The 27,934-nt window shown below is 41.6% G+C and overlaps 1 protein-coding gene and 1 non-coding gene across 2 annotated transcripts; both read right to left on the bottom strand.

The window, feature by feature from the left end:
- On the bottom strand, window positions 1-27,109 carry kpnb1 (karyopherin (importin) beta 1). Its single transcript, XM_030057605.1, has 22 exons — window positions 26,723-27,109; window positions 25,543-25,601; window positions 21,472-21,654; window positions 20,773-20,973; window positions 18,751-18,903; window positions 18,391-18,450; window positions 17,445-17,534; window positions 16,872-16,982; window positions 16,560-16,661; window positions 15,861-16,085; window positions 14,478-14,669; window positions 12,839-12,969; window positions 10,230-10,377; window positions 9,427-9,498; window positions 8,441-8,585; window positions 7,939-8,021; window positions 6,478-6,585; window positions 5,830-5,973; window positions 4,675-4,780; window positions 3,246-3,360; window positions 2,392-2,553; window positions 1-1,655 (listed from the first exon to the last, which is right to left on the bottom strand). Coding segments are annotated over exons 1-22 (2,631 nt in total). The 5' UTR covers window positions 26,763-27,109; the 3' UTR covers window positions 1-1,654.
- LOC115364521 (small nucleolar RNA SNORA79) lies at window positions 3,672-3,814 on the bottom strand. Its single transcript, XR_003928697.1, has one exon. It is a non-coding gene; the product is annotated as a small nucleolar RNA SNORA79 (small nucleolar RNA).
- Window positions 27,110-27,934: the final 825 nt, after the last annotated feature.

Here is a 27,934-nt window from a genome sequence, read left to right as displayed (position 1 = left end):
TAAAAATTTAGTGCTTTTTTTTTTTTTGCTTTTTTTTTTTTTTTAAATAAGAGCATTCCCCTTGATTTTTTTTGCAAATCTTCACCGGTGCTTTACTCCCAGGCTGAATCTGCTTGGAGGGGCAGCGAGCCCCACCAGTTCGATCTACAAAAGCCCACGCGCTGAAGACGACAAAGCAACTGATGATGCCGTTGAAAACAAAACAAAATCCAGAGGAAAAGAAAAAAATAAAAATCCTAACAGGTGAACGTGTTGTCGGTGGTTTCTGTGGTGCCAACAGCAAAGACAACAACGGGTCTCTATGACTGCTAACAGCTGTCTGTCTGTCTCCCCAAGCATTCAATTTATTATCTTATTCATTTATTGATTGATTTTTCACTTGGCAGAGGAATAACAGACGGGGGCTCCCTCCCATTTTCCCCGCCACCACCGCACAAACTGTCAACTTCAGCCGAAACAGTCCCTGTGAAACGGGATGAAGGGTGGCAGCAGAGCGATGTTTTAACTTGGCAGAAGACAGATATGAAGGAGGGATGTGAAAGACACGTGAAACCCAGGCACCACATTTCCAACTCCACTCTGCTGTTTTACTTTTGTTGTTTTTTTTTTTGTGTTTTTCGTTTTTTATCTACACAGTCCTGACTCGGATCTGACACACAGTCCAATTCAGATCACCTTCGCTGTGTCAGGGTTTGTTTATTATTCAGAGTCTGCAACCACATATAGTGCTCGGAAAAGAGCTGAGAAGAAAAAAAAAAAAAAGAAAAAGAAAAAAGAAAAGAAACATAAGAGCAACAAAATGAAGGTAAGTATTCCACAGATTGGTTAAAGAGCAACTGAAGTCGAACAGTCCTTTCCAATTTTTCCTTATGTTGCTTTGATTCCAGAAGTCTTACTCATTTTTGTTTCCTCATCGTGTTGTTTTACGTTTTGATTCCATAAACAACATTCCCCCTCCCACCTCTCGCGGTGTTTGTGGTTGGCAGTTGGTCTCTTGTGTATTTTTTTATTTTTTTTTATTTTTTTTTTTTAAATCCAGCAGGGAGGGGGCCGGTTGGTTGGATCTTGGTTGTTGATGCCGTCGTATCGTAGCAGACTACTAAAGGTTAGTTGGCTTTAGCCCAGCTACAGCGAGAGACGAGGAGGAGGGTGGAAACAGGTGCAGAGGAGCGCTTGGGATCAGATGTGGGGCTCCAAAGATTAAGTCAGTTGTTCTTTTTTTTTTTCTTTTTGGAGGAAGAGGAGGGGGTTTCGGAGTCCTTGTCCTAGTCCAGATACAGTCCACAGGCCGTCGAGAGGGGGTGGGGAGGGGGAGGAGAGGGTCAAAGGCCAGGGGAGGTGGGGAGTTCAGGGGAAGTTTAACAAGGTTGAAGGAAGGGGGGAGTCGCTGCTAGTCTGCCGGCGACTGCTGGAATTGTACTCAGAAGGTGGTGTGATGTCAATCATCTCTCGCTCGCTCGCTCACACGCTTCTCGCTCGTGCTCTCTCTCTCTCTCTCTCGCTCGCTCACACACAGACACTCATCTCAGCGCACACTTCGCTTCTGCTTTGACCTGGCCACACGCGCGAAAGACAGAAGATTTAATTCCAGTGGGGCAATTTTTCCTCATTGTTCACTGATGTTCATCTCTCTCTCATCCCGACCAGCAGCAAATCTGTGGGACAGACACAGGAGGAGAGGGCGAGTTACACGTGAGAAGACACCGGCTGCAAGAGAGAGCTGACATGAAGTCGGCGTGCAGGTCTCAGATGATGTGGTTGGGTTATACATCACACATTCAGCGTGGTGCATGAGCTTTCTTCATAGACCACACACACAACAACTTGGTCAGTCATTCTAATGTCAACAGGAGTGCAACGGGGTGAGAAGGATGTTCAGGTCAAGCATGTAATGAATCACGTTTGGGAATAAATATATTCAATGGAAAACCCTTTGATTAGAGCAAAACAAGTGTGTTTTGTTATGTGTATACACATCAGAGTTAGACTGGAGCATCAGGCCAATACTGGATATTTACTACAAATATTTGTGCTGTCCATCTCAGATATGGACACAATACAGCTATATTTCATATTTATTGAATAATAAACACCACTTATCTATGTGAAGCACTTAAAACTTGATTTACTCTAATTCAATATATTGGTCAAATATCCCAATGCTGTTAGTCTTTTGAATTTCTCAGTAGGAGTATTATTTTTATTATCGTCATCCTGAGCGAGTGGCCCAGAGTCTACATGGTGTTCCTTTCACTTTTCCACCCAGACTAGAATCAAATGCCAGGGGAAACATTGCACCCTTGTGATTTCTGAAGTGAAACGGGTCAAATTTCAAGTTTTGCTGAACATGGGTATCGTTTCTCTATGATCTGCTCATGTCTCTGCACTGACCAGGCCTGGCTCTTCAGCTTGCGGAGCTCCTTGGTGGCCCAGGTGGCCAGCGTCTTGGTTTTGGCCGTCTTGGAGCGCCGGCCCTCCGTCAGCAAGTCGTTGATGAGCGGACGCACCTCCACCAGCTTCATGACGTCCTTACCAAACGCAGTGCACAGGTCACTGAGGAGCACAAACACACATTTAACATGCCTGCACAGCAGAGACGAGCAGCTGATGTAAACCTGACCTGCAGCATCGTTTCGGGCAGCAGAGAGGCAACCAGAGGTAATGAGAAATTAAAATACTTCAATTCTAGGTACACTTCCCTCCCAAACAGATAACCCACAGAAACCTGAATGCATCATCGGGACACAAAATTCCCTTTTTTATTTGTTTCATTTATCTATATCTCTACATGTATATCTATCTAGATAGATATAGATATATATAGATAATCTACTTTGCCCTATAAATATGCAGGACTTGTATTTTGTAGGAAAGCACAGTTGTCTTGAAATATTTTACAAAAATATTGTATAAAATAAGTTTTTTTCTGGCTTTTCCAAACCTACAGAGGTACCAACTCCATACCAGAGAGGCTTCTCGGTTTATTCATCCTAAATGTGTGGAGGTCTCAGATAGTGAGGTTGGGTTATACATCACATTGTCAGCGTGGTGCATGATTTCTCATCACAGACCGTACACACATCCTGGGAGTGGGTTTGCACTTATAGTAAAAAATTCTACTCAATTCTTTGTTTCTCCAATTAATTTCTTCATCTGTTCAAAATCATCTCCCCTCTCTCCATCCTTCTGTCTGACTTTTGCCTTTATCTTTAGGCCTGAAACTCCCTCCATCCCTCCTTCCTTACCCTATAAGACCGGCAGCGTTGGCCACCACTCCATCAGAGTGGTCTTCATCCTCTGCTATGTGATGAATGAAGGACAGAATGAACTCCACCCGAGGCTGAACCAGCATCACATCAGCTGCATGAGGAGGAGGAGGAGGCCAGGTTGAGAAGAGACAAAGAGGAAAAAGAGGAAGAAGTTGGTAGGGGAAAAGAAAAGGGACAAGAACATGTGAGAAAGAACAAGGACAAGGAAGAACAGAAATATCCAGAGAATGAAGAGGAAGCAGGAAATGAAGAGCAAGGCATTAGAAGAGAGAGAAAAGGGAATGACAAGGACAGACAAAAAAAAAAAGAGAAACAGGGAAACAAGAAACAATTAAAATATAACTCTCAAACTGCAGAATGTCTTCACTTGAATTTCACTTAGTATTATTGCAAATCATTAAGGTTTGTGCGGTCCCGCAAAACCAAGAGGCCACAGCGGCAGCCCTGCTGCCTGAAACCTGCTGGGTGAAATAGACCGCTTTCACTCTGCGACGCCATAAAATCCACACTGCCTGAGCTGAGGGCAGGCGGAGGAACAGACGTCGATACTGTGTGTGTGTGTGTGTTTCTTTAACATGAAAAAGTGAGCACAAATGTGAAGCATCAGACAGTGTGCATGAGTGAGTTCTGTATTTGAATGAGTGGACATTTGTATGTAACCGAGTCTTGCACGGCTAAACCTCCACACTTTGTTTAACCACCGTGCCAGCGATGGACAAAGGTCTTATCATTCTGCTAATCGGGGAAAAAAAGCTCTGGCTTGTATGTATTTCTTCACACCAATCACAATTGTCCACCCATTCTCTACGTCCTGTGAGAGAGACTATACATGACCCTGCGCTGTGAACACGGCCTCACTTAGAGGTGCACTGTAATTCTGTCTGACCACTAGAGGGCACCGACAGCAGGAATAAGCTCTGTGCCTACAGGCTAAAAGTTGAGGTAAACCAGCTTTGGCATGTTTTTAATCACAGTCTCTGACACTGGATGAGGCTGTTGCATTCACTCATTTTTATGGACTCCAGGATTATGAATTTTCAAAAATGCGAGGGAGGAGCCCCAATATTTTAAACAGCAGGGGAAGCAGTGGGAAGATCAGAATTGAGAATGCATGAAGGCAGAGAGGCCCAGCATGGATTTCTAAGAAAAAGGAGAAAACGGGTAAAAACAGCAACATGGCTGATTGGCACGAGTTGGTTTGTTTTCATATTTACATCTCAATAATTTCACAGGGGACCCAATTTGACCATAGGGCATTTTTTTTACGCCAATGAATTACATAGTTTTCCATGTTGGAGCTTCACTGTAAGAGAGGATGTGCATGTGAGAAACCTAAGTTTAGTGTTTGTATGGTCGGTGTGTATGTGTGTGTTGATGCTGATCAGTGTGTGCATGTGTGTCTTACGGTGAACATTCTCCTGGTCTCCCTTCAGGCCCTGGATGATGCCGGTGTATGCCTCCAGACAGCCTTCCCTCAACTCGTTCAGGTAGTCCACCATGTCGTAGTCCGTCTGCCACACACACACACACACACACACACACACACACACACACACACACACACACACACACACACACACACACACACACACAGTGCATACATCCCATCAGTTTGCATTAAATTAAGAGAATGCAGGCGATGTATTCTTTGTCACGCCGTCACCATGAATGCAAAGTACAGCAAACTTCCCGGTGTATTTCTGAGTAATGAGCTTTACTCTGCAGGTCAAACTGAAATGATCCTCGTGCACCTCTGCTACATGAAGACAAATCTGTGTGCCACGACAAGCTGAGGCAGATAACCATGTACCTGTTTGAGATATGAAACGTTTCCGTGTGCAGGTCTCAGATAAAGTGGTAGGGTTGTACATCACGATCAGCGTGGTGCATGCTTTCTCATCACAGACCATACACACCTCCCTCACAGTGACTGCATTTATGTTGAATGTGTTACAGTCTGAGGACTGAAGTTGTAATACTTAGACTACATCCAAACTAAACCAGGTACATTTGAAAATGTATTTCAGCTTTTCCACTTTAATTTCATCCAGTTTTACTTTGGGCAATAATTCCAGGATTGTCCAATATATGGGGATCTATTAAATTTAAAATTTCTGTGTTTTGTGATTGAAGCAAATTTTGTCACTGGACAGTGTCTAATGATGTGGTAAGGCAGGTGTAGGGGAAGCACAGCTGAGCACTTCTTTTTTTATTATTTGACTGAGGCACTGTGGAAACAACTCTAGTGAAGAATTTGTTTAAGCCGTTACTGTGGGGAAGTATTCATCGAACAATCTGCAACGCTCAGGAGTTTTTATGTTTGCTAACAAAACAGAAAGGGTGATTTTTCTGTCACACAATTTATTTTTCATAGTTACGTATTCTTGGCTGGTTAATTTCTTGTGCTTAGTCATTCTTGGCTTATCAGTTCAAGGTAATTTTTGGGACACCGTCTTTTAATTTGTGTATTTACTTAAATTCTCAAAGTGGCTGTGTGAGGCCTGCTGCTGAAAGAGAGTGTGTGTTTATGTGTGTGCGTTTGTGTGTGTGTGCTTATTACCTTGTCAACCTGGGCTTGGGAGGCCTGCTGCAGCGTGTCAAGAACAATCTCCAGGTATTTCTTGAACTCTCCTCCGATGGCCAGAGCGATGTCACCAAAAGCCGACAGGATCTGAGGCTTCACAGACCGGTGCACATTCTCGTTCTACACACACACACACACACACACACACACACACACACACACACATTCAGTGTATGAGTTGATGCTTTGAAACAAGCCTGACAAATATTATCTGATATGGAAGGGGACAGGCAGATAAAGGAGGCTCAGATAAAAGAGGTAAAAAGGAATAGACAAATGTAGCAATGGAAGGAAATGGAGGAAAAAAAGAGGGGAAAGGCAGAGTGAAACAAAGGGAGTTTAAGTAGCAGATAAATTGAGAGCAGCGGGTCGAGGAAAGAAAGAGAAAAATGACCAAAGGATGAGAAGACAACTGAATGAGGAGGGAAGAATAGGAGAGAAGATAAGGAGAGAATGAGAAGAGGAGGGGATGACACTAGGGAACATCAGGTAATGACAGCGGAGAGCAAAGAATGGAGAGACGACAGAACAGAGGAGAAAGGTGAAAAAGGTGAAAATATCGAGACGAGAATTGAAGGAGCCAAGAGAGGACGAAGGTAGGTGAGGAAGGAGAATCATGCTCACCCCCAGGTTCTCCAGCAGCAGCTGCATGATCTCATCACAGTAAGGCAAGATGTTTGACATCAGAGCTCTGCACAGGTCACACACCAGCCCGACCGCGGCAAGACACACCTGCAGGAGCACACAGCACAACACAGGCAGTGTCACCAAGCTGAAAACTTCTCACTCTGATGTCTTTAATCACTTCCTCTTTGGCTCTGAGTAATCTCAACTCGCCGATAAAATTCCACAATGTTTGTCAAATTTAAGACACTTTACTGATTTTTATTTGATAGTTTACTCAGCCTTGGAGCAGGTAAGGGTTCGCCATTTATGTCCACAAGGATTTTGAACAGTTATTTTTTATTGTAGTGATTGGCTGGCATGAAAACCTGCACAGCCTTGGGTCTCAGTGGCACATGATGAGATCTACAAAGCCGAAAACTATTTTCATCACAAAATATTAACATGTAAACAGAAAAAAATGAGCTTTAAAACTTTTGGATTTATGGATTTTAGATTTAGTATTTTAGATTTAAATTTAGATTTAAGTTAGATTTAAGGCTTTTGACGACTCTCAATGCCACTCTGTACAAGAGATCTAGGAGCTAGAGAAGTGAGCTGTCTGAAACAGACAGCTGCTTCACTCTGACTCCACAGCATCCACACTGCAGGCAGAGGAAGACATCAGCTCATCTGGTGGCTTTTTAGAGCCAATGGAAACACAAATATGCATGATACAGACACTTTTCTCCAATGGCAAACAGCACCGACTATTATGTTTCAAAACAAAAGTAACTAACAAGGATTTATGAGTAAAAGTTTTAACAGCTGCATTAGCCTATCTGTGACCCAGCTGAGCTTTATATCAGAAGCTCCAGCAGAGATGAAAGCCAGTTATTTACTGGAGCATTTAATTTGGTGGCAGTTAAACACTGAGGAGAAAAAAGCTTCATTTCAGCTCAAATGGGATCTACTGAAGGATGCATCCTGGAAATAGTGATTGATAGATAGATAGATAGATAGATAGATAGATAGATAGATACTTTATTCATATACTAAATTCACATTTTTTTCAGCAGTATCCACAGATTACAGATTAAGTAAATAAAAAAAATAGAAATAAAGAATAAGATCTAAGTATAACAGAATAAGATCTGAGTACAACAGAATAACCTAAGTACAACCCAGTGTGCAAAAAGCAATGTGCAACAAAAAAAAACAGAAAAAAACGTGTGCATGGGTGTATATAAAATGTGCATAGAGGTAGGTCAATGTGCAAATTTAGAAGAAATATACAGTATACACATGATAAATAGCAGTAAGCAATATAAACACTATAAACAAGGATTATAAAAAGATAGGAATACGAACAATTTCAACAGAAGTATTAACAGTGATGACGAGGATGGCTTGTTGCTCTAGATGCTGGCTGTTGGGCTGATGGAGGGAAGCTTGGGGAGAGTGAGTGTGTCTGTGACCTACCTGATATTCAGCATAGTTCTTGAGGCCAATACCCAAGAAAGGCTTGAAGGCATCCATGTATTTCTGGAAGTCACTGCCCAGCACTGAGAAGAAGAATATAATTATTGGTTTGTTCATGTCCTGATCCAGCTACTGAACAGCAAATCTTACAAAACATTTCCTAAGGGATCATCACAGCAGGTGTTCTGGCCTTTTTGGTTCAGCACCATCAATGCCCAAGTGGTTAAGCATCAGCTACCCTCTGTTGCTGTATATCTTAACATTACTCTTTACAACAAGTCTTTACAACAAGTATTACAATGTGTTATGGCAGTGCTCCATTACATAAACTGTGCAGTCTTGTGTGTACTGATGCATTTTTTCCTATGCTTTTAAAGATTTTGGGGGAATCCAAAACTTTTCAAAGCTGGAGGTTTCACAATTACGTTCCATGTTTTCAAGATAAGCATGGTATGTTGGAGAGAGATAGTGTGAGGGTGTGTGTGTGTGTTTGAGTGTGTACCTTCCACCAGCGTAGACACAGCCATGAGTGCGTCCTCCTGCACGCCTCCAGAGCCGGCGGTGCTCTGGAACATTCTGAGCAGGGAGGCCATCACCACATCAGAAATCTGCAGGGCATCCTGGTGCTGCACCTTACGCAGCACATTCTGCAGCACAAACAGTTACAACAAGTTACCTACGGCGTCCGCTGAGCACTTATTTTTAGCCAGCGGCACTCAACAGATGAGATGTGGGAAGTACTGGTCATGGCTACTGTTGCCAGGCGACTACTGAAAATCTGTTTCAAGTGCAGATTTAAAGTGCAAATATTTTTAAATTCTAGGGGTTCCACTGACAGCATAGTGTTCATTTTTGGGTAGCTCACTAATAAATCAGCAACCTCCCGAATAAGAACAACTTCAGGTACCAAGCTGGCATTTAAGCCTGACAAAGACAGATAACATTTTGGATCTATTTCATCACAACACACACACAAAATCATAAGCCCCTTTCACACATGCACTGAACTCCACAACCTATACTGACGTTAGCCAGAGGACATGAGCCACACTTTGCACTGGCACATTTTGGTAAAGTTGGTAATATACTCAGATTTGAACTAACCAGATCAATAACTTTTTTTCTAAACACAAATGTTGCCTCTTTTCTAATGTAGTTACACAACAAGCTACAACCTGGATAATTGGTGTCTATGTAGAGTTGGCTATAAGTGACCTTCTAGAAAGTGTAATATTGATAGATACCACAAAAATATTCAATAACTTCACACATACAGTACAGTGTGCCCAAAAATCCCAGGGGCCACCCTTTGCCTAAACCATACAGAGCACTTCCTGTGGGTGTGAACACATCTGACAGGGACAAGCTCCAGCTCCGTGCCACATGTGTGAAAGGGCAACTCCACCTGGAGCCCGGAGCTGATTCTTTGAGTTCATGTGTGAAAATGGATAGATAGTGTGAAACCAGGCAGCAGGTGTGTGTCCTCACCTGTAGGGTGGCACACAGTAGAGACTGCAGGTCGTTGAACTGGATTCTGTCTGAGGTACTCTGGATGTGAGACTGAGGACAGACAGGAAGTGACATCATTACATAGGAAATACAACAGCAGCAAAAAGGTGAACTGACAGCTTCCATTTGTGAAACTGTGTTTGTTAATATGCTCATTTCTTTTAATTCAGAATGCAACTGTAAACTGTGATTCCATTGGGTGGGACATTTGAGCAAAAGCCTAGAGGGCTGCACGGCTACAGCTTAAATGATTCACCTTTTAGTATTCAGTATTGCTAGATACTGACATCACCGTAAATTAATCACAATTAGCAGCTTGAATGAGCTGAAGGGAGAATGCTCCTCTACTGTTTTTGTGTCCTATGTCAAAATCTTTAACTACTCCAGACTTTAAGAGAATAATAAATACTGGCAACAGACCAACATTTTATTTTTACTTGTAAAGCAAACTGGAGAAAAAAAAAATCACTTAATTTGTGGCCCTGTTAATCCTAGCATTCTGACACCTCGTCTTGCAATTTTTGATCTTCAGAAAGTGCACATCACTTCCATCCTCTACTCCTCTCATCCCTGTACCCTGTCCGTACTCTACTACTCTCCAGGCCTCTCGTACCGCTCTGTACATTTGACTTGGTATAAATGTTCCAGAACTTAAGTGGCTTTCTGAGCAGCAGGACACCCGCCCTCTTCTCTTCCAGCTCAATTATCCTGCTCCTTCTCTTCTTTCAGTTCTTCATCTTTGGTTCTGTGTCACTATCCATCCAGCCCGCCCTCTGTCTTACCTCCATCTGTAAGACCTGCTGCAGTCGCTCCATAATGACCAGGGTGGTTTTCTGTACGGCAGGGTAGCAGTCCTTGGCGCTGTTCTTCACAATCTCCATCAGAGCCTCGTAGGCGGCGGAGCGCAGGTTGTTCTGGTGGCCATCGGGCCTGCAGAGGACACACAGCAAGTGTTAGACCACACACAGCTACAACAATATAGTCATCAGTATCACACTGGTTTTTGAGGTTCACAGTGATTTGAAAGAGTCAAGATTTGTCCAAACATTTAAAACTGTTCATCACATAAGAACAGAGAAGTTCTGGCACCCACAAAAATGACTAATTCTATTTAGAAAAAAAAAAAATCAAACTTGCAAATGTTAGACAAAAAAGTACTGTGCTCATGGTTATTTATCTCCCATCATCACAGTATACAGCATCAAAGGACTTGCCTGGCCCAGTTTAAAGTAGATGTTTATGGGGTGCCAAAACATCTGCATTGAAAATAGATGAACTTCCTTGTTTTTACAAAGTTTATCTAATATACGTGAAATATGAAATGGCTCTTTATCAGTGAAATTAATGGACGACCCATTCACTGCAACAGCCAGTCTTATTTGTGACTTCATTTGCTTTTCTAAATGCAGCCACTCATCACACATTGAGGTTTTTTTTTTTTTTTTTTTGGTGACAGGCTGTTTGACATTCAGGCTCACTCAAAAGCCAATCACAGCAACCTAAATCAACAGTTACTAGGGTAAACCCAAAGGGGAGCATTTGTAATATGAATCACAATCATATTTATTTATTTATTTATACAAAATAATGAATAAAACAATGTTTTACTTAGCTGTAATTATTGATAAGTGGCCCCCACCCTTCCTTTGAATCATTCCTTACATGATTACTTTTTCAAGTCTTCCAGTGGTAACTAATGATTTTGATACTTTGCTATGCTGCTCAGTTAGTGGTCACAGTTTCCGTTCCATCTCACTAAACAAGTTTTCTTACTGTCCTCTGCAACAAGGAAGTCCCTACAACAGGAAACAGTCATTCACACTCCACTGTGTGTGTTTGTGCAAGAGAGTGTATGTGAGTTATCTGTGGCAGCTGAAAAAAAAAAATTGTACTTCAGCACACCTGCCTCCTGTGCAGAGGTCGCGTTAACCGAATATTTTCCGTCATTGACGGGTTTTTTTAAACGGTGACGGAAAAATCTGAACGCCATCTGTCATTTTGACAGATTGCAATTCACATGCCTGACCACTTGGTGGCGATGACAGAGCTGATAGCAGTCCGGTGCCGTGCCAGTTCTCCGGCTTACCGGTGTGACTGCGAAAAAAAAATCTGGGTTCGCCCAGCGTTATCTAACAGACATATCTCTGGATCCAATAGAAGTGCAGCTTTCTTTCTCAACCACACTAACAATAGGCCTCCTAGCCAATCAGAAGTAGGGCGGGGGCGGGACTTGGGTGTTGACAATGAGGCGCTCCATGTACCGTCCAAAGTGAGCCTCGTCAGCCTTCAGTGACGAATTGCAGCCCACAGGATAGACCGCAGGTTCATGAAGCCCGGGGAAGACAGCAAGAATGTCTCTTAAACCGATGATGTCGGCGCCGACAGGATTCGGCATGCGTACTTTACATATCAATATCTCCTAGACCGTTTATGACATACAGAAACTTAAAAAAAGTCTGAAACCGGAGAAACGGAGCTTTGCGCCTATATACAGTGCCATTACGGTAACTCCTTAGGACTACTGACACTTCGACCGTCCAATCACAGAAGAGTCCCCGGTGTGTCACGTTTGTAATATGAACTTCTCAGTACCGTAACTCCTGAACCAATGGTGCGACCGAAAAAAAATGAGACGGTTTCTGAGAGCAGAGAACCGGAGCTTTCCGATGGTGTGCGAAATCACTCAGTCATTGCACAATTCTGACAATTCTACAACCATAAAAAGCAAAATAAATCAAGGCGGATTTAGTTTAATTGCAGGGTTAATAAGAATAAATGGCAATGGGCTTGGAATGGCAATAGATAGTTACAAGATAGTTAATATTTCAAATAATGTATATAAATGATGAAATTTGCCGCATTCAAAACGTCGCGGCAGTTGAGTGGCAGAAGTTTCTTTAAAAAGATATGGTTTGGATTTTCTGTTCAGCTAACTTTGGACTGAATATTAATTAAAAATGAATGAAAATGAAATACTATTGAATATGTCCTTATCATTTAAAAAATTAAAGTGACTGGTAAAAATAGATTATGACGGGATTTTTATGACCCTGTCAGTCAAAATGACAGACAACGAAAAAGTGTAGCGCGACCTCTGCTCCTGTGTCTTACATTTTTTCTTTAGCCAAAAGTCACTAATGGTCTTTGTGAAGAGGGGAACAGAAACTGCAAACTGCGTATGATCGCTTATTCTGCTGACAGCTCCAATATCAAAAATGATCTAACAGTTCTCAAATGTGTTGCACCTATACAGTATTCAAATACTTTTTGAATACTGTATAGGTGCAACACGGTAGCAGAGTTTAGGCTTTCAAAGCTTGCCAAGTGACTCCTCACGAACAACTTTTACATGTGTGTGAGAGAGACTAAGATGGCTGTGTGTGCACTCAACCTGTCTGTGGTCTCCAGGAGTTTCTGGACAATAATTTCGAAGGAAGAGGAAAGGCAGTAAGTGCTCGGCTCCTCCTGGTCCTCAGCAGCGTCCGTGGCCTCGTAGGCCGCCTCGGCCAGGCTGGAGAAAGCCTGAGAGGAGAAACACAGGAGGGGGGAGAGAGGAGTGAGAGGCAGTGAGAGCTGGCGTCTAGTCTCCTGGTCCTGTGTCTGATGAAGCTCGCGAAGTGAAGATGCTGCTCTGGTCTCCACTGGGACTCAATCAGAATTTTATTGACAATCTATAGTTTCAACTGATCAGTTAATCATTTTGTTTTAAAGTGTAAAAAAATAAGAACATGTAGTATTCATTTTATAGTAAGAAAGAGAAAAACAAGTAAACCTTGTAATTTGTAAACAAAAATGACTAAAATGATTATCAAAATTACATTTTAACCATCTGTCAATCAACTTATTTGATCATTAGTCTTGATCTATTACGCTAGATGCTGAAGCACCACAACATGCCTATAAATTTTACTTAATAAAATCTTTAACTTCTCCATGACATTATAGGGGAAAAAAATGATCAGTTATGTTAAAATGCTATTTTTTGATGATTTGAGTTATTTGCTATTACTGCAGTAACAGAGCCAATGGAATGTTTGATATTTAGGTCATTACTCCTGCAAACAATCTCTAAGCAGCCAAGTTTTCCAATAAACTTGCCAAATTTAAATATTTATTTATTTATTTATTTATTTTTTACACGCTTGTGCATCCTTTCCTCCGAGTGTCACTAATTCCTTTTCACTTGTGTGTGTGTGCAGAAAATACAATTTTAAAAAACCCGTGGCCCGTATTTAATCTGATTCCCTCTCAAACATGCAATATGTAAAAACTGGCCAGAATCTTAACATTCAAAAATTAGCCAAAATCACCAACAGAATGTGAAGTAATAACATTTCTGACATTGTGTCCACGATGTCTGTGTATGCGTTACAGAGATATCTACTACAGTTAGCATGCTACACAGCCAGCTATACCCCATCTATTACCACTTTGTACCTCAGGGAGGATCAGTGTGAGTTACTGTAGCCTCCCATCTGACCTCAGTCTAACATGAGAGGGAGAAGTAGCGCTGCCCCCAGGTTAGGTGAAAAATGGCATAAATACATAGCAAGACGTAGTAAACATGCAACAATGGCTGAAGCTCTTGGCAACATTAGATCATTGATCACTCCAGATCAATGGATCATTACACAGAACAAGTATTATTACAAACTATTTACAAATTTCCATACCCTGTATGCAATGTGATTGTGGGAAATAAGGCTGGGCTATATGGACAAAATCCAATAACCCACTGTGCTCTCTGGTGAAATGTTGCTCCCTATTGTTTTGGATCAGGTGACTGAATCTTATCTATTGCTCTTTTAAAACAAACAGACCGTCACTTTCACTTACATGTGCCCTTACTCACTAAAGCTGATAGAATGGAACAGATTCATAATTTTGGTTCTTTAAAACACTACAATGTGAATAACTGAAAAAAGTAAATATATAATAAATAAAATAAATGAATATAATAGATGAATAAAAGAAGTTGCCGTTTCCAACTTGCAGTCAGCCTCTGTACAGGTGTTTGTAATTTAGCTTACCCAGCAGACATTGGAGGCGACCCTGGGCTCGGCCCCCAGCCCCTCGATCAGACACTGCAGCAGTGGAGACAGGTAAACTGCATTTATTGCGGCCTCGGGCAGCAGCTCACAGATCCTCCCCACCGTCCAGGCCGTGGTGTCCCTCACCACCACACTGGGGTCCTTCATCAGCTCAATAAGGGTGGGCATCGCCTGGATGGAGATTTCAGACGTTTAGGTAACAGTCTCGTCCAGAACATCTTCTGAATTCAACAGCAAAATAAGCTTTAGAGCCCAACACCACCAACACTATGAGCAGGAGCATGGAGGAACGCTGTAGCACCCTGGCTGAAGCAATGACAGGTTTACTTTACCAATAAACTGATTATTTTTCAAGGTTAAAGTGTTAAGAGCCATGGGAAAATGGTCGAAAGGGTTTTTGATATGGTGGCAGAGCTCCTGCGATTTGGATACTGCCCTTTGCCATATTATGATTTCAACAGTGTTTCAAGTAATTGAGCTTTAGGATCAGTGCTGCCAGCTTCCAGTTACAGGACAGTCTTCCTGACCATTAGGACACCAAACTGCTTTATCTGTAAATTATCTAGGTTAGCTAGGGGGTTGCATTGTGACCCAGTTGCTTATGTGACACAGACTTGTCTATGTAATTTATTAACTACAGTTAGCAGGCTAATGACCTGATTACTCCTGTGAAGAAGGGTGAGACCTTGTTGAGTTTGAGTCCGCTACAGTGAAGTTAAGACTCAGCAACTCAAAACAATTCAATTCAAAATTCCCACTTTTTTTTTTAAAAAAAAAGGCACAGCTCACTTTGTGTGGTATCATAATGCAATGTGTTAACTAAGTTGTATCAATGATTTTTGCAACACAGGGCTTGTGTTGGCAGAGTTTAAATCATTCCTGGAAAGTCTCCAGTGAGCTCTATCTACAAATTTGGTGAGTTAACCAGTGGGTTATTCCCACAGTGGACTGATCACCAGTATGATGAAGGTGTGTCTGTCAAACTAGTACGGTCAGATCAACAGGGAAGAAACCCACTTGCACTTTAGTGAATGTTAATTAATTAGAAATAGTTTTACATTTCAATACTAGGTGGAATTACATATTTAATTTTGTAAGTGGAACCATGAAAATAAAAGGAACAGACAAGACAGCCAATCTTGACTGAACTGAATTCTCACCAGAAAAAGTAACCAACACTGAAGAACTCAACTGAAACAAAGGCTTGAGATGCTGTATTGTATGCACAGCTCTTTTGATGGCCTTAAACTTTCTGGAGATAGCTCAAGATGTCTGAAGACTTTATTCCCTCAACCTGCAGACATTCTGTGATTCTGTGTGACAGAGCCACACCCAACCCACCCAACTAGTGCCCCAGCTCACCTGTATGACAAGGGGTTTGAGCTGGTTGAGTTCGGGCCCCTCCAGGATGGAGCCGAAGGCCATGACCGAGGCATCCCGGTAGCGCCAGTCGGGGTGTTTGATGTGCTCTTTGATGAAGGGCAGGACGTGCGGGACGACGTCATCCTCGCAGCAGGTCGCCAGCAGCATCAGACACACGCCGGCCGCCTTGCATGGGTTCCAGTCATCGTCATCGTCATTTTCATCCTGAAAGAAGGTGGAGCAAAGTGAAGGAGCTGGCTGGACCCCACCCCTGCTGAGAAAGTGACTCTGACTGTGTGGTTTTAACTGCATGTGACTTCCTCTATATTCATTTAGCAGTCTTTCATCATCACAGAAAGGAACTGCCTCCACTGCATGAAAAAAAAAATGTGAATTTAAATTAACATGTAACCTTAGTCTTATTGCCAAATCCCAGTTCAGGAGAGGTACCAAGTCCTTCATAAACAGTAAAAGATCTATAAATAACACCACAGTGAGCAAAATAAAGAATGAATTAAAAGGTGTTTCAGAAGAAATAAAAGACAAAAAACACCAGAAATCTGTAAGTCACAGTAAACTGACTGTATCAGGGAAAAAAACAGGTAAAGATAATCAACTGATGAGGGCAAGAGAGGCTGAGAGGACGACAGTAACAGAAAAATAATGAGTAAAGTCAGAGTGTTCGGTTTGCTGTCTCACCTGTTTGGTGAGGGTCTGGGTAAGGATGGGAACCAGGTACTGCAAGGCTCCTTTGGCGTAGAATTTACTGGTATGCTCCGGGGGGCGCCCCTGCTCCGAGGCCTGCCATTGGACGAGGGCAGAAAGGAACGGACCAAAAGCACAATCAGTGGGGTGTTTTAAACCAAACTGTGATAAGCTTAATGGGGAGGAAAAAAGGTGTTGTCAGCACTTCTGATAAAGGCTGCCGAGTCCAAACGTGTTCACCGACAGCGCTGAATGAAGCTTGTTCTCCAAACATGCTCAGTGTTTAAGAAATGAAGCCTCACGCACCTCGGAGGCTTCAATGGCAAGGTCCATCTCCTCATCACAGACGTTGGACCAGAACTCGATGCCCTGCAAGGCCACCTCATCTATGTCACTCTTCATTGCCTCTATAGTGATCTGGAGAGAGGTAGAGGAAGACGAGAGAAAGAGAGAAGAGGAGAGAAAGGGAAGAAGAGACAAGGTGAGAGGTAGACACAAAAATGGAAGCAAAAAAAAAAAAAAAAAAAAAAGGGCAAAGAAATTAGGTTTTGGAGTCAAGGAGGGAGAAAAGACAACCAGGAGAAATGTTGAGTACAATTCAAGATGACACCATGACATTTAAAGAACAATGTCAGGGTCACAATTTGTGAAATACAGGTTCAAATATTAGCATTTAGAGTCCAAAGTCTTTCTTTGACAAGCCATAACTCATTTCAGACTTCTACATTTGGGATAATTGGGAGAACAAAAACATTATGAACAGGTCTGTGACAAACTCAATATTTGGCTATATGTGCTGAATCTAGTTTCCCTGGCTCAAGACCCCTACAGGTTTTTAGATATGCCTAAAGGGACCTTGATGCAATCCGTGTGCCTTACCGCGAACAGAGCAGGGCCCATGTAGGTCTCCATGTACTGGTAGTACAGAGACATGATCTTCACCAGGTTCTGTAAGGCCGCCACACGCACCTGCAGCGCATCAGTGAAGACAGAGTTACAACAGAATAAGACCGAAAAAGAGCACAAGATATTTGGCAAGATCCAAACACTGTAAATCATGTGAGTAACTGCAGCTGAGCTACCTTATCAGTCTGTTATGTTTACACGGACACTAGAAATTAACTAATTTGGTAATTTTACATACCCCTAGATTATGTCACGTGTGATTTACTCTGGCATGTGTACAGTTAAATCTGATGGGTTTTGGTGTTTTCATTCTGTATGCACCAAAACATCATGCGTCTGTTTGAACCAGAAGGATAAACACAAACAGGAACATGGCAAGTGGTAAAGGCCCATTCTAGAGGGAACAGGATACTGCTTTTATGTTAAGTCAATTCAAGGATCTTAATATCGTTAAGTATGAATATGAGTGAAAAAAGTAATCACTTCCTCGCCTGACATTTCATCTCCTAAAACAACTATCCAATGAGTCATGTCAATTCAGATGTTAATGTAATCCTATTAATTCAGATCATGTAAGCAGCTTAATCAAACTAGTGCCTTAATGATCACATAATTTGAGTGCATGTTGATCTAAAGACAACTAGCCATATTTTCAGGTAGTTACAACGCAAACCCATTACCAGGGAGAGGGTGCTTTCTTTTACGTTCCTGTTTTGTGTTTCGTCAGACACAAAACCTATCAGTAACCACTGTATTAAAGCTATAACTCTCTACAGACTGTTCTTTCTTTGAAAATGGGCCCTTAAGTCACCGTGAAAAAAGTCCTCTATAGTTTTGCTGTTGTAATCAGGACTGACTTCTGACCAAGACTCTGGATCTGAATACAGTATTTAACACTCAGAGAATCAGTGCTACTCACTCTGGTGTCAGGACACTGTGTAGCTTCACACACCACCTGCATGATGAAGTGTCTTTCCGTCTAAAACACACACACACACAAACACATACAGAGGCACAAAATTTAAACAATTATACAATTATGAGAGTAACTTTGGGTAAGAAAATACTGCTACTGCATGATGAATTTCAAGTAATTATTTGCTTTAAGTAGATAAATAGCTTACTGAAATACAAGTTAGCTATGGTCTCTGCTTCCTGGACAGAAAAGAGTAAGAAAATACAGCGAGAACAAAGGAGAAATCTAATTCAAGAGCTCAAAGTTAATTGTGGTGATCTCCACTTCCCTTCTGTTCAGCAGAACAAGAGACAGGATACTCACCTCCTTGTCAAAGTTGGCTTTGGTGAACTCCAGCGAGTTGAGCAGGGCATTGGTGGCGGCCAGTTTGACGTTGTTGCTGGGCTCCTCCTTCCTCATGCCCTGGATGATTGCCGTCAGGATCTGGTTGGCGTTGTCCTGCAGCTGCTCTGGGTCCTGGCAACACAGCAGGGGGTTCAGACAGGTGCGTAGGAGTGTGTCACTACACAACAGCTGACTCATACTACCCCAGATGTCAGCTTCATTTGCACAATAACAGCATCAAAAAGCAGTGAACTAAATTAATGTTTAAGTCTTGACAAAACCAGTGCAGCAATGGGATGAGGCTCACTGGTCTTACAGTCTTCAGTCTCTGACAGTAATCTACAGTCTCCCAATATTTCTCAAGTGTTATGTCCTCCATGATTCAATTCAGATTCAAGATTCAAGGTTTATTCGTCACATGCATGAATGTACAGGTACAGCAGCAGTGAAATGTAATTGCAACAACTCCGGCACTGTGCAAGTAAAAAATAAAAATAAAAATAAAAATAATAATAATAACGGTAATAATAATAAAAAATAAAAGAAAATAAGAGAAATAAAGATAAAATAGAAAGGATATATGACATTCCTATATACAATGAACGACTATATACAATCTGCAACAATATACAAAAGGTACAAAAAGTACAAAAAGTACAAATAAGTAGAGGGTAAGTACAAATGAGTAGAAGAACTGAGTTGCAAAACCCTGAAGAACAACACATTCCGCCGGAGTTTCAGGGTTAGTGTGAACCGTGAGACCAAGTGACAATTATGTCATTTTTTAAAATCCTAGTTCTTGGCAGAGCTCCCAGCCAGCATTACATCTGCCAATCATTCCTAAACAGGGCAAGAACATTCAACTAGTCAGTCAACAGCTAACAGATGACTAGACTTTTTGATCTTATTTGTACCCCACAACCAATTAGATTATGGTAACCACACACTATAGAGCACCAAGATCAACCAATTACATCTTGGAATTTGACTCAAACCATCACTTTCATGGCATGATATGCCGTAATTTACTAACCTTTTTTTGTGATAACAAAATTACCACCAGTTTCATGATAAGGTGGTGGAAAGCTGTCTTAAATTTGCCCTATTAAAGTTTCATCTTTTATTTAAAATGTCATCGTGCAGAAAATGGAAACTAGACCAGGACTGCAAGACCGAAATAAACCAAGAAACTGACCAGATGGATGTTCTAAATTTTTGTGTCCTTTCTTAATTTAAGAAGAAACTCAGAATAAACTTGTCAATCTATCCACAGTAGAGATTTCACAGAATAGCTAACTACTCAACTAGCAAACCTACTAGTCAATACAGTGTCAATTCATTACTGCGCAAGGCAAAAAATATTTGTCTCAACTTTCACTATTTGTGTCAAACTACTAAACTTGTAAACTTCATGAAATCTGTGGACATTGGTGTTTATGGCCTTTGTTCACAATTGAAAACCAAATGCACACAGTGGGCTATTTTGAGCTTTTCAGGTAACCAAGGAGCACAAGGTGGACATTTCCTTACTGTCCAGCACTGCCTTGAACATCACACTCAAAGCCTGATTTTCCGCCTGACTACGACTGAAATTCAGCAGTCTTTAATGCCCTCATCAACATCACTTCCTAATTCAAATTAAGACCGTTCTAGAGACTGACCAGCAGGCCACGTGCTGGGACAATCAACTGACTGTTCAAAAAAATGACTTTACACTAATGTTCAACTGATATTGGTTTTACAACGGCTGATGATAATATATAGAGCGCAGGGCAGGCGACAGCTAATATGCCAATATCATGTTTTTTGTTGTCTTTTTTTTTTTTTTTTTTACAATAACAGACAAAAAATTGCTGAACTTAAATGAACATTTAACACTAACGTTACTGTCTGCTGAAAAAATATGAATGAAAATCTAACCTGGTTACTCAGTTGACTACTATTTTACAAATCCCCAGCTCTTCATATTGTCAGTTTTCCTGTCACGTCTCTCTGACTTACTATGTCCTGGCAGATGTAGCCAATGGCCTCCAGAGTGGATTCCTTCATGTGTTCGGTGCTGGAGGGATCTGTGACATTGGCCACCAGCTGGGGGATCAGCTCAGGCCACTGGCTGACTGGGATCTCTGCGCAGGCGATCCCGGCGACGCACTGGGATGCAGAGCTGGGCCGATACGTCTCTGTACCAAGTGTCTGTAGAACCTGTGGAGGCAGCGAGGGCGAGTCAGTAACACAGACACAGAGCGAAATTTAGCATCATAAACCACTTCACTGACACATTTGTGTCTAGAGCTCCTATTATAGCAGCTAGTTGTGATTTGCTTCTGTAATGGGAAAATGAGACGTATGAACGTTTTAAAATTTTGATGACAATTAATTTTCTGTCATTGTGTCAACGTTGAAGGGTGAATGACACGTTAAAAAAATCAGTGATTAATTTTACAGATATTGCGCCTGCAATATGATTAACATAGGAATTATAATTTTTACATTCAATTTTGAATTTTCACTTAAAATTTTGAAAAAATATCGACATAACCTTTTCTGGAATCCATACCAAACAAACCTGTTTTCTTACAGACTACAATTTGTGGGTCAGGGCATAAGCACGCCCACTGTATGCATACTGAACTCTGGTGATCTGGTGTATCTATGTTGTATATATGTCCATATGTGGTCTGCCCCGCCCCATTTCCTTACGAAGGTCTTGATCTCGCGCCGAGCATTGGCATCGATGGCCAGCCATCTCTGCTGGTACTGCGTCTTGACGTCGGGGTCTTTTGAGGTCAGCGAGTTCTTCACCTGCAGGCCAGCCGCCACGCGCGCCACCTGGGTGTTCCCAGGGTTGGCCAAAACCTTGGACAGCTCCACCAGGAACGTCGGCTAGCAGGACAAGAGAGAGGAGCAATGAGGAGGAGAGGGAGATGACAGAATGAAGGGGAAGAAAGATGAAGGAAGAACAGAAAGGGGGATATCAACAGGGTAAACACTGCCACCCATTTTCGGGCCTCGAGAAAAATAAATCTGAAGAACAAACAAACTACAGTAGCAAATGTTTCAGAGGAGTAGACAACTCTGAAGACAATATGTTTATTTCAAGATCTGAAAAAGGGTTAGGGTCCGTAATTGTCAATCCATAGAAACGTTGCTTTGAGTCCAATAACTCCTTAATGTCATGAAACTTTTTTAACTTCCTCTTTTGATGGCTATTATCAACTTAAACAGTGGCAGATCAGCCAATAAAGATATTTGGGGATGAAAAATATATTTCATTGACTTCCTAACTACCGCAGCTGCTTTATACTACACAAATATGATTGTGGGCATGGATCTGAAATAATGGCAGTGGACTATGCATTGATGACAAGGAGAAACACAAACGCTGCCACTGATGTGGCTATATGGCATACTTGTAGGTGAACTAGTTGTGGATTACGAGGCTGTGTTTGAACATTGTTGTTAATCCCTTTTACTTCTGATGAGACAATGTAATTTCAATGCCCAGTCAACATGTTCTAAGTGAGGCTTACAAGTTTAAGCTTAAATGACCCTGAACTGGACTCCGTGTTATAACACTGCAGTAAGTCTCACAGCAGAATTACACAATGTTCTCTCCCTGAAGAAAAAAAAACCAAACTGCCAATCATGATACTACCTTTAGATTTAATAGATTTCTCACAGCAGCTACATTTACACCATGCTATTTGGAAACAGTGAAAGGTGGCCTACGTATGGCTATGTTCAGTGGAGCAACCACTACTACCCTACATGACAATGCAGATCACAGTAGTGCAAAATTCAGCTATCTTAGAAATGAAAGGAAGTAAGAAATGATAGACACTTCTGTATGACTATACACATCCTCCCCTGCATCTCCAGCTCAGTTCTCCTAGTCAAAAAAGCTTTAGCTACCCACCCACATTGTTTTTTAGACCATCTATAAGGAAATGTGAAAATATAAACCTTTAACAAAGCAGTGAAAAATCCTTTGCCTCTTTCTCTGTATAAATAAGCCTTGTGATTGAGCTGCAGCTGCTCTGTATTCCATCTGAAGCCTGCTGTCTGCCGTTTAAAAAAAAAAAAAAAATCCACCCTCAGATACTGCTGCACTGTTATAAAACATGAGATATAAGGTGCATTTGACAAGTCACTGTCTTAAGTGTTGCAATTCACCTTTTTGATGTACTCTTTACCTCAACTTGACTTGACTTCAGTTAATAATTTCCTACATATCCCAGAATGCCTTTCAACACCACCCAAAGAATGGGCGAGAGCTTCATCTATTTAGTTGTGGGTTGGACATAACCAGTGTCAAGTTAGCTTGATATTGAATATTGATTATTCGGTGGGGGAAATACTGTCAAATATTTAAAGTAGTGGTTGCAAAACCAAACTAGTGGTTTTTTTCTTGTTCGCTCTACTGACTATTTAAAGTCAAAGGAAAATTGACATCATGATAACTTCTCTTTGATTTGGATGCGTCAGTAGAGAGCAATAGCGACAGCAGTTATTCAAGAAAAAGCAAGACATCTCCCACCCTCGTCACACAAAAACAGTCTGTCTTATTGCTGCATTGCATTCTGGTCTATTTGCTGCTGCTGTGGTAGAGAAATTGCCCTGTCCTCTGATTTCTCTCTGATGTATGATTGCTGAATGTCAGTGCAAAAAGGCGGCTCTATAAAGAAGGCCTCTTTGGCTGTTGGGGACTGACACCAAAACCTCACGTTTACTGTTGATGTTTTAATTGGCTTGGTTTAGGTGAAAATTTATATTAAATTGCACTGGAGATGCACTGAAAATACTGTGACATTACATCATCTACGTGAAATAAATATACCCCAAAAAAACATCAAAGTACATGGCTAATACGTCTTTAAAGGATAAAATGATTCAGAGCGTTTTTCTTTCTTTAAATTAATGATAACATCATCCAGTGATTCTAATCTGAAGATAAACTTTCTACATTGGTCAGATGAGGTAATTTATTTTCCTAGCATTTGGTAATAGATTAGAAGCACTTTCGTATGCTAGCACAAGGAGGACAAGCACAAGGTAGTAGGCATGCCTGAAATCAAGCTCACCTATCATGACTGCGCACCTCTTACGTCTGAATGAAACCTAAGATTTATTTTCCAATAAATAAACCAGCTATGTAATGCAGCCATAAGAAAAATATTTTAAACAGTGTTATATTGGAAACTGAATATTAATGTTTGCTGGAGACATGAACAGTCGATTATAGTTTACTTGTTTACTGGACAATCCGAGTTAACAGGTGCATCCCCACCTGTTACAACTAAAGCACTTGGTCCAAAAAAAAAAAAAAAAAAAAAAAAAAAAAAAATCTCCTCAAAACTCTTCCTGTCTAGCTCACCTCGCTTACTTCCTGGTGTCCTGTTATGCAGCATTCACTTACTCATTTTATCCATATGGCTCATCCATAACTACGTCAGTTACAAAAGGGATTATCCCAACAGATGCAGACAGCCATATGTTGTAGGTATGTGGCTTGAGGTAAAAATGCTCACCCTACCTATGGAGAACCTACAAACCACGTGTTTCTAGGTGCCTAAACAATACAGCTCTCTCATTATTTAGTAGCAGTGGGAAAAAATATTCACTTAAGTACTGTAATTCTTTTTTCCACAGTTGATCATTTTTTAATTCGTGAATTGATTTAAAGATGTTAGTATCACATAAAACTAGACGACCTAAGGAATCCATCGGTATCAAGCATGTTATGCTAGGCTGTCGGCAAGGGGACTTATTATTGCTCCAAATTTAGGCTAAATTGTGGCAAGGAAAAAACTGGCATGGCCATTTTTAAAGAGGTTCCTTGACCTCTGACCTCTAGATATCTGAATTAAAATGGATTCTATGGGCACCCTCAGGTCTCCCCTTTGCATGCTAATCCCACACAGTTTTGGGGGGAAAAAATCATGCAGTTTTTAGCATGCAGCACATGTGTTCTTTTGGCCTATTGTACAATAGTGTATTTGTGCAGACTGGGGCCTAAACAGTCTTGGAGTTACATAAATTGGGTTTGAATGAAAAGCTGTTATTCTTGTGGATTCAGTGAGCCACATTTGATTCACATGCGATGATGTTAGCCCCCACAGTAGCCACTTCATTGTAGTCTGACCATTTAAAAAAAAAAACAAAAAAAAAACTTGACGTCACTGTATAAAATGACCCATTATGACCTTAATGTTAATCACAGCTTCATGAAACTTTGCACTCACAAACTAGAGGATTATTTAAAAAATGCAAAAAATTGTAATATCAAATCATAATACATATCAAATTGGAGTAAAAGCATATAATTCCAGCCCTATTATTTATAAAAGTGTAAATTAGAATAACTTAATCATTTTCGAACATTTTCTGTAGACAATATTTCAGTGTGAAAACAGTGGAAACAGGAGGATGATGCAGCCCTTCCCAGACTTGATGGGTGTATCTGCCATGGAATGCTAACGCTAGCAGGCTTGTGCTGCCTACATTCACTCTCCAAGCTGCTGTCTGCCTCAGTGCGTGCGTGTATGTGTGTGTGTGCGTGTGTGTGTGGTGTGTAGGTGGTGTGTGGTGAGGAAGGGAGGGCCCATCGCAGAGGAAAAGCCGGGCGGGCTCCCACTAGCTAGCCAGCTGTCCTCTGCACTCTCATTCATCCCTTCTGCTTGCAGCAGCAAGTGGGGCGCCAGCCATGAATGTGACCGGCACGGACAGCTAGCCAACTTTCACTCCAAACACCAGTAATAACACGATACTAACCAGGTTCTCAATCGCCGCCTGCTCCAGAAACTTCTGTGCCGCCTCCAGTTCATTCCGATCTGAGGGGGGCGAGAGAGGGAGAGAGGGGTGAAATCGGGGTTATTCAATGTAACGTTAAGCTAGCTGGCAAGCTACCATACGAAGATATTTAAGAAGCTTCAAAGTGTACGCTAAGCATAAGCCCCAAACTGGGTAGCTAACGCTGCATGGTATACATCCACGTTAGTCCAATCTGGGACAGGAACATTAATACTTATTCGGCACAACTCCTGTTAGTTATCTCTACTAGTGTGAGGACTGGTGAATATTACCCAAGTTAACTTTAGTCGCATTACATCCAGTCCAGCTTCACCGCTGCAATATTCGTAAATGGTAGTCGATAGCTACAAAATACTGTTTCAGTGCCGACATGCCTCTTAGCCATGATGTGCAAGAACGACGCGTTTGGAGTTAGCATGCTAGCCGGCCAACACACTGCAAAGGGACCTCGCAAAGTAACGCGAACAAAGTTTACTGGAGTCATAAACTGGTTAAAATACCAGTAACGTCAACAGTGACATTATCACACAGAATGAGCAACTTGATGCACTTTATTTCCTCCTTCAATCACAACCCTCAAACTGCAACTGTTCAAAGTTAGCAGCCGACATTGCCGTGCGAGAAAAGGGCCGATTAATTTGCACATGAATGGCACTTCAGCAGGCTAACGAGCTAGCTAGCTCACTTGCAGCGTGGCTAACGCTCTAGCAAATGAGCTAAACAGGCATGGGCAGGGTCGCCGCTAAACGATGCTACCAAAATACGCCTGGCGGTGTCAAATGGCCCGAAAGGCTTTAAATGACAGCTTATGTAGCGGACACTTTGGCAGCTGGCATGTCAGTGAGTAATGATGCCGTCCAGTCAGCCACTTCCAACAAGGTAACGCGTGTTTAGCCAGAGTGCTAAGTCACTAGCGTTAGCAGGAAGCCGCATTTCTGCTGAGAAGGCCGTGGCTAGGCTAGCCAGGCTAGGCTAACCCGCCTAGTCTCTGCTAGCAAGGCATTTCCCTCCTCCCTCTTTCAAATCCAACTTTCACCAGTTCACCGGAGCTGCGAGCCGCAACACGAACCGTGTTCTTCATGTCCTGAAACGCTACTTTAAAGGAGGAAAACAAGTTGTGTGGTCGATGTTGCATATTCACCTGGAGAAACCGTTTTTTCGAGGATTGTGATGAGCTCCATTCCGTCCCCCGGCAGCCACACTCTCTCTTCGCTGAAGTCGTCGCTAAGCTAGCTAACGTTAGTTTCGGTTGCCGCGCACAACTCAAACCGGATTATATTTCCTTCAGTGTTCAACCGATGTCAACCGGAACGCGGATAAGTCAGCGAAAGCCAGGCAAGAGAGGCGTATGTTCCCAGGGGCTTGCTAGTTAGCCGGTTTGACGTTACTCTGAACGTGTGCTGTGTTTTAACGGCTGCGGGGCAAAATAACGTCTTGTAGCTTGAACGCCGCCTGTTCGCATCCTGTGTTGTCGGGAGGGAAAGGGCCGCGCTTGTCTCCCGCGGAAGGATATCACGCGCCGCTGCTATGGCCAGATGCCGCCTTCACGGCCCGTCGAGAGTGTCGTTTAACTTTGAGATGCAGCTCCGAGTCAACAAACCGGTCAACAGGGCCGGAAACTACGAATTTTGTAATCTGCGACACACCCAGCATGGTTATTATAGTTAACTACAGCTAGTCAAAACTAAATCCAGGTGTGGAAAAAGAATTTACTGAAAAAAAACACAAAAACTAACTGAAACGATGATGTGTACTTACATTACTAATTCAAATAAAATAAAAACTACACAGAAAAAGTCCCTAGTTTTAGTCTTTGTCAGTTTGGTGAAATGCCCCCCCACACAACCAGCATGAGTTTGCGTTGGTGCTGATGTTTATTGAGACTAGGATGTAGACATGACTGGGAGTCAACCTTCACAAAGTGCTGGCTTTGGACTGGAATACATATTCTGACGAACACCCCCATAATTCTAATATTGAAAACTAAACTAAAACTTTTTTTTTTTTTTTTTTTTTTTACTTAAAAGAAATAAACAATAAAAACTACGCAGAAAGGGGCAGATCCACTCTGGAAACGAAACTAAATTGAAAACAAAAAATAAAAACAAGATAAAAAAAAAAATCATTAAAAAGTAATGAAAAATACAAAACTATAATAATGTGACCGAGTCGACAAGACGTGACGTTCTGGGTGTGACTAGAGGAAATAATAGTGTTCTGTGACAAAAAAAAAAAAAGAAAAGAAAAAAAAGACAAAATTGTGGTTTACAACTTTTGGTTAATAAATGCCTGATACATATTATGTCAGTTTTATTTCTCATGTATCATGCCATTTGAGTTCTAAAGTAAAATA

The sequence above is a fragment of the Myripristis murdjan genome, chromosome 8, assembly GCF_902150065.1.
Source record: "Myripristis murdjan chromosome 8, fMyrMur1.1, whole genome shotgun sequence".
NCBI lineage: Eukaryota > Metazoa > Chordata > Actinopteri > Holocentriformes > Holocentridae > Myripristis > Myripristis murdjan.
The sequence above is the reverse complement of the archived record's forward strand: the minus strand, read 5'-3'. Positions and strand labels throughout refer to the sequence as shown.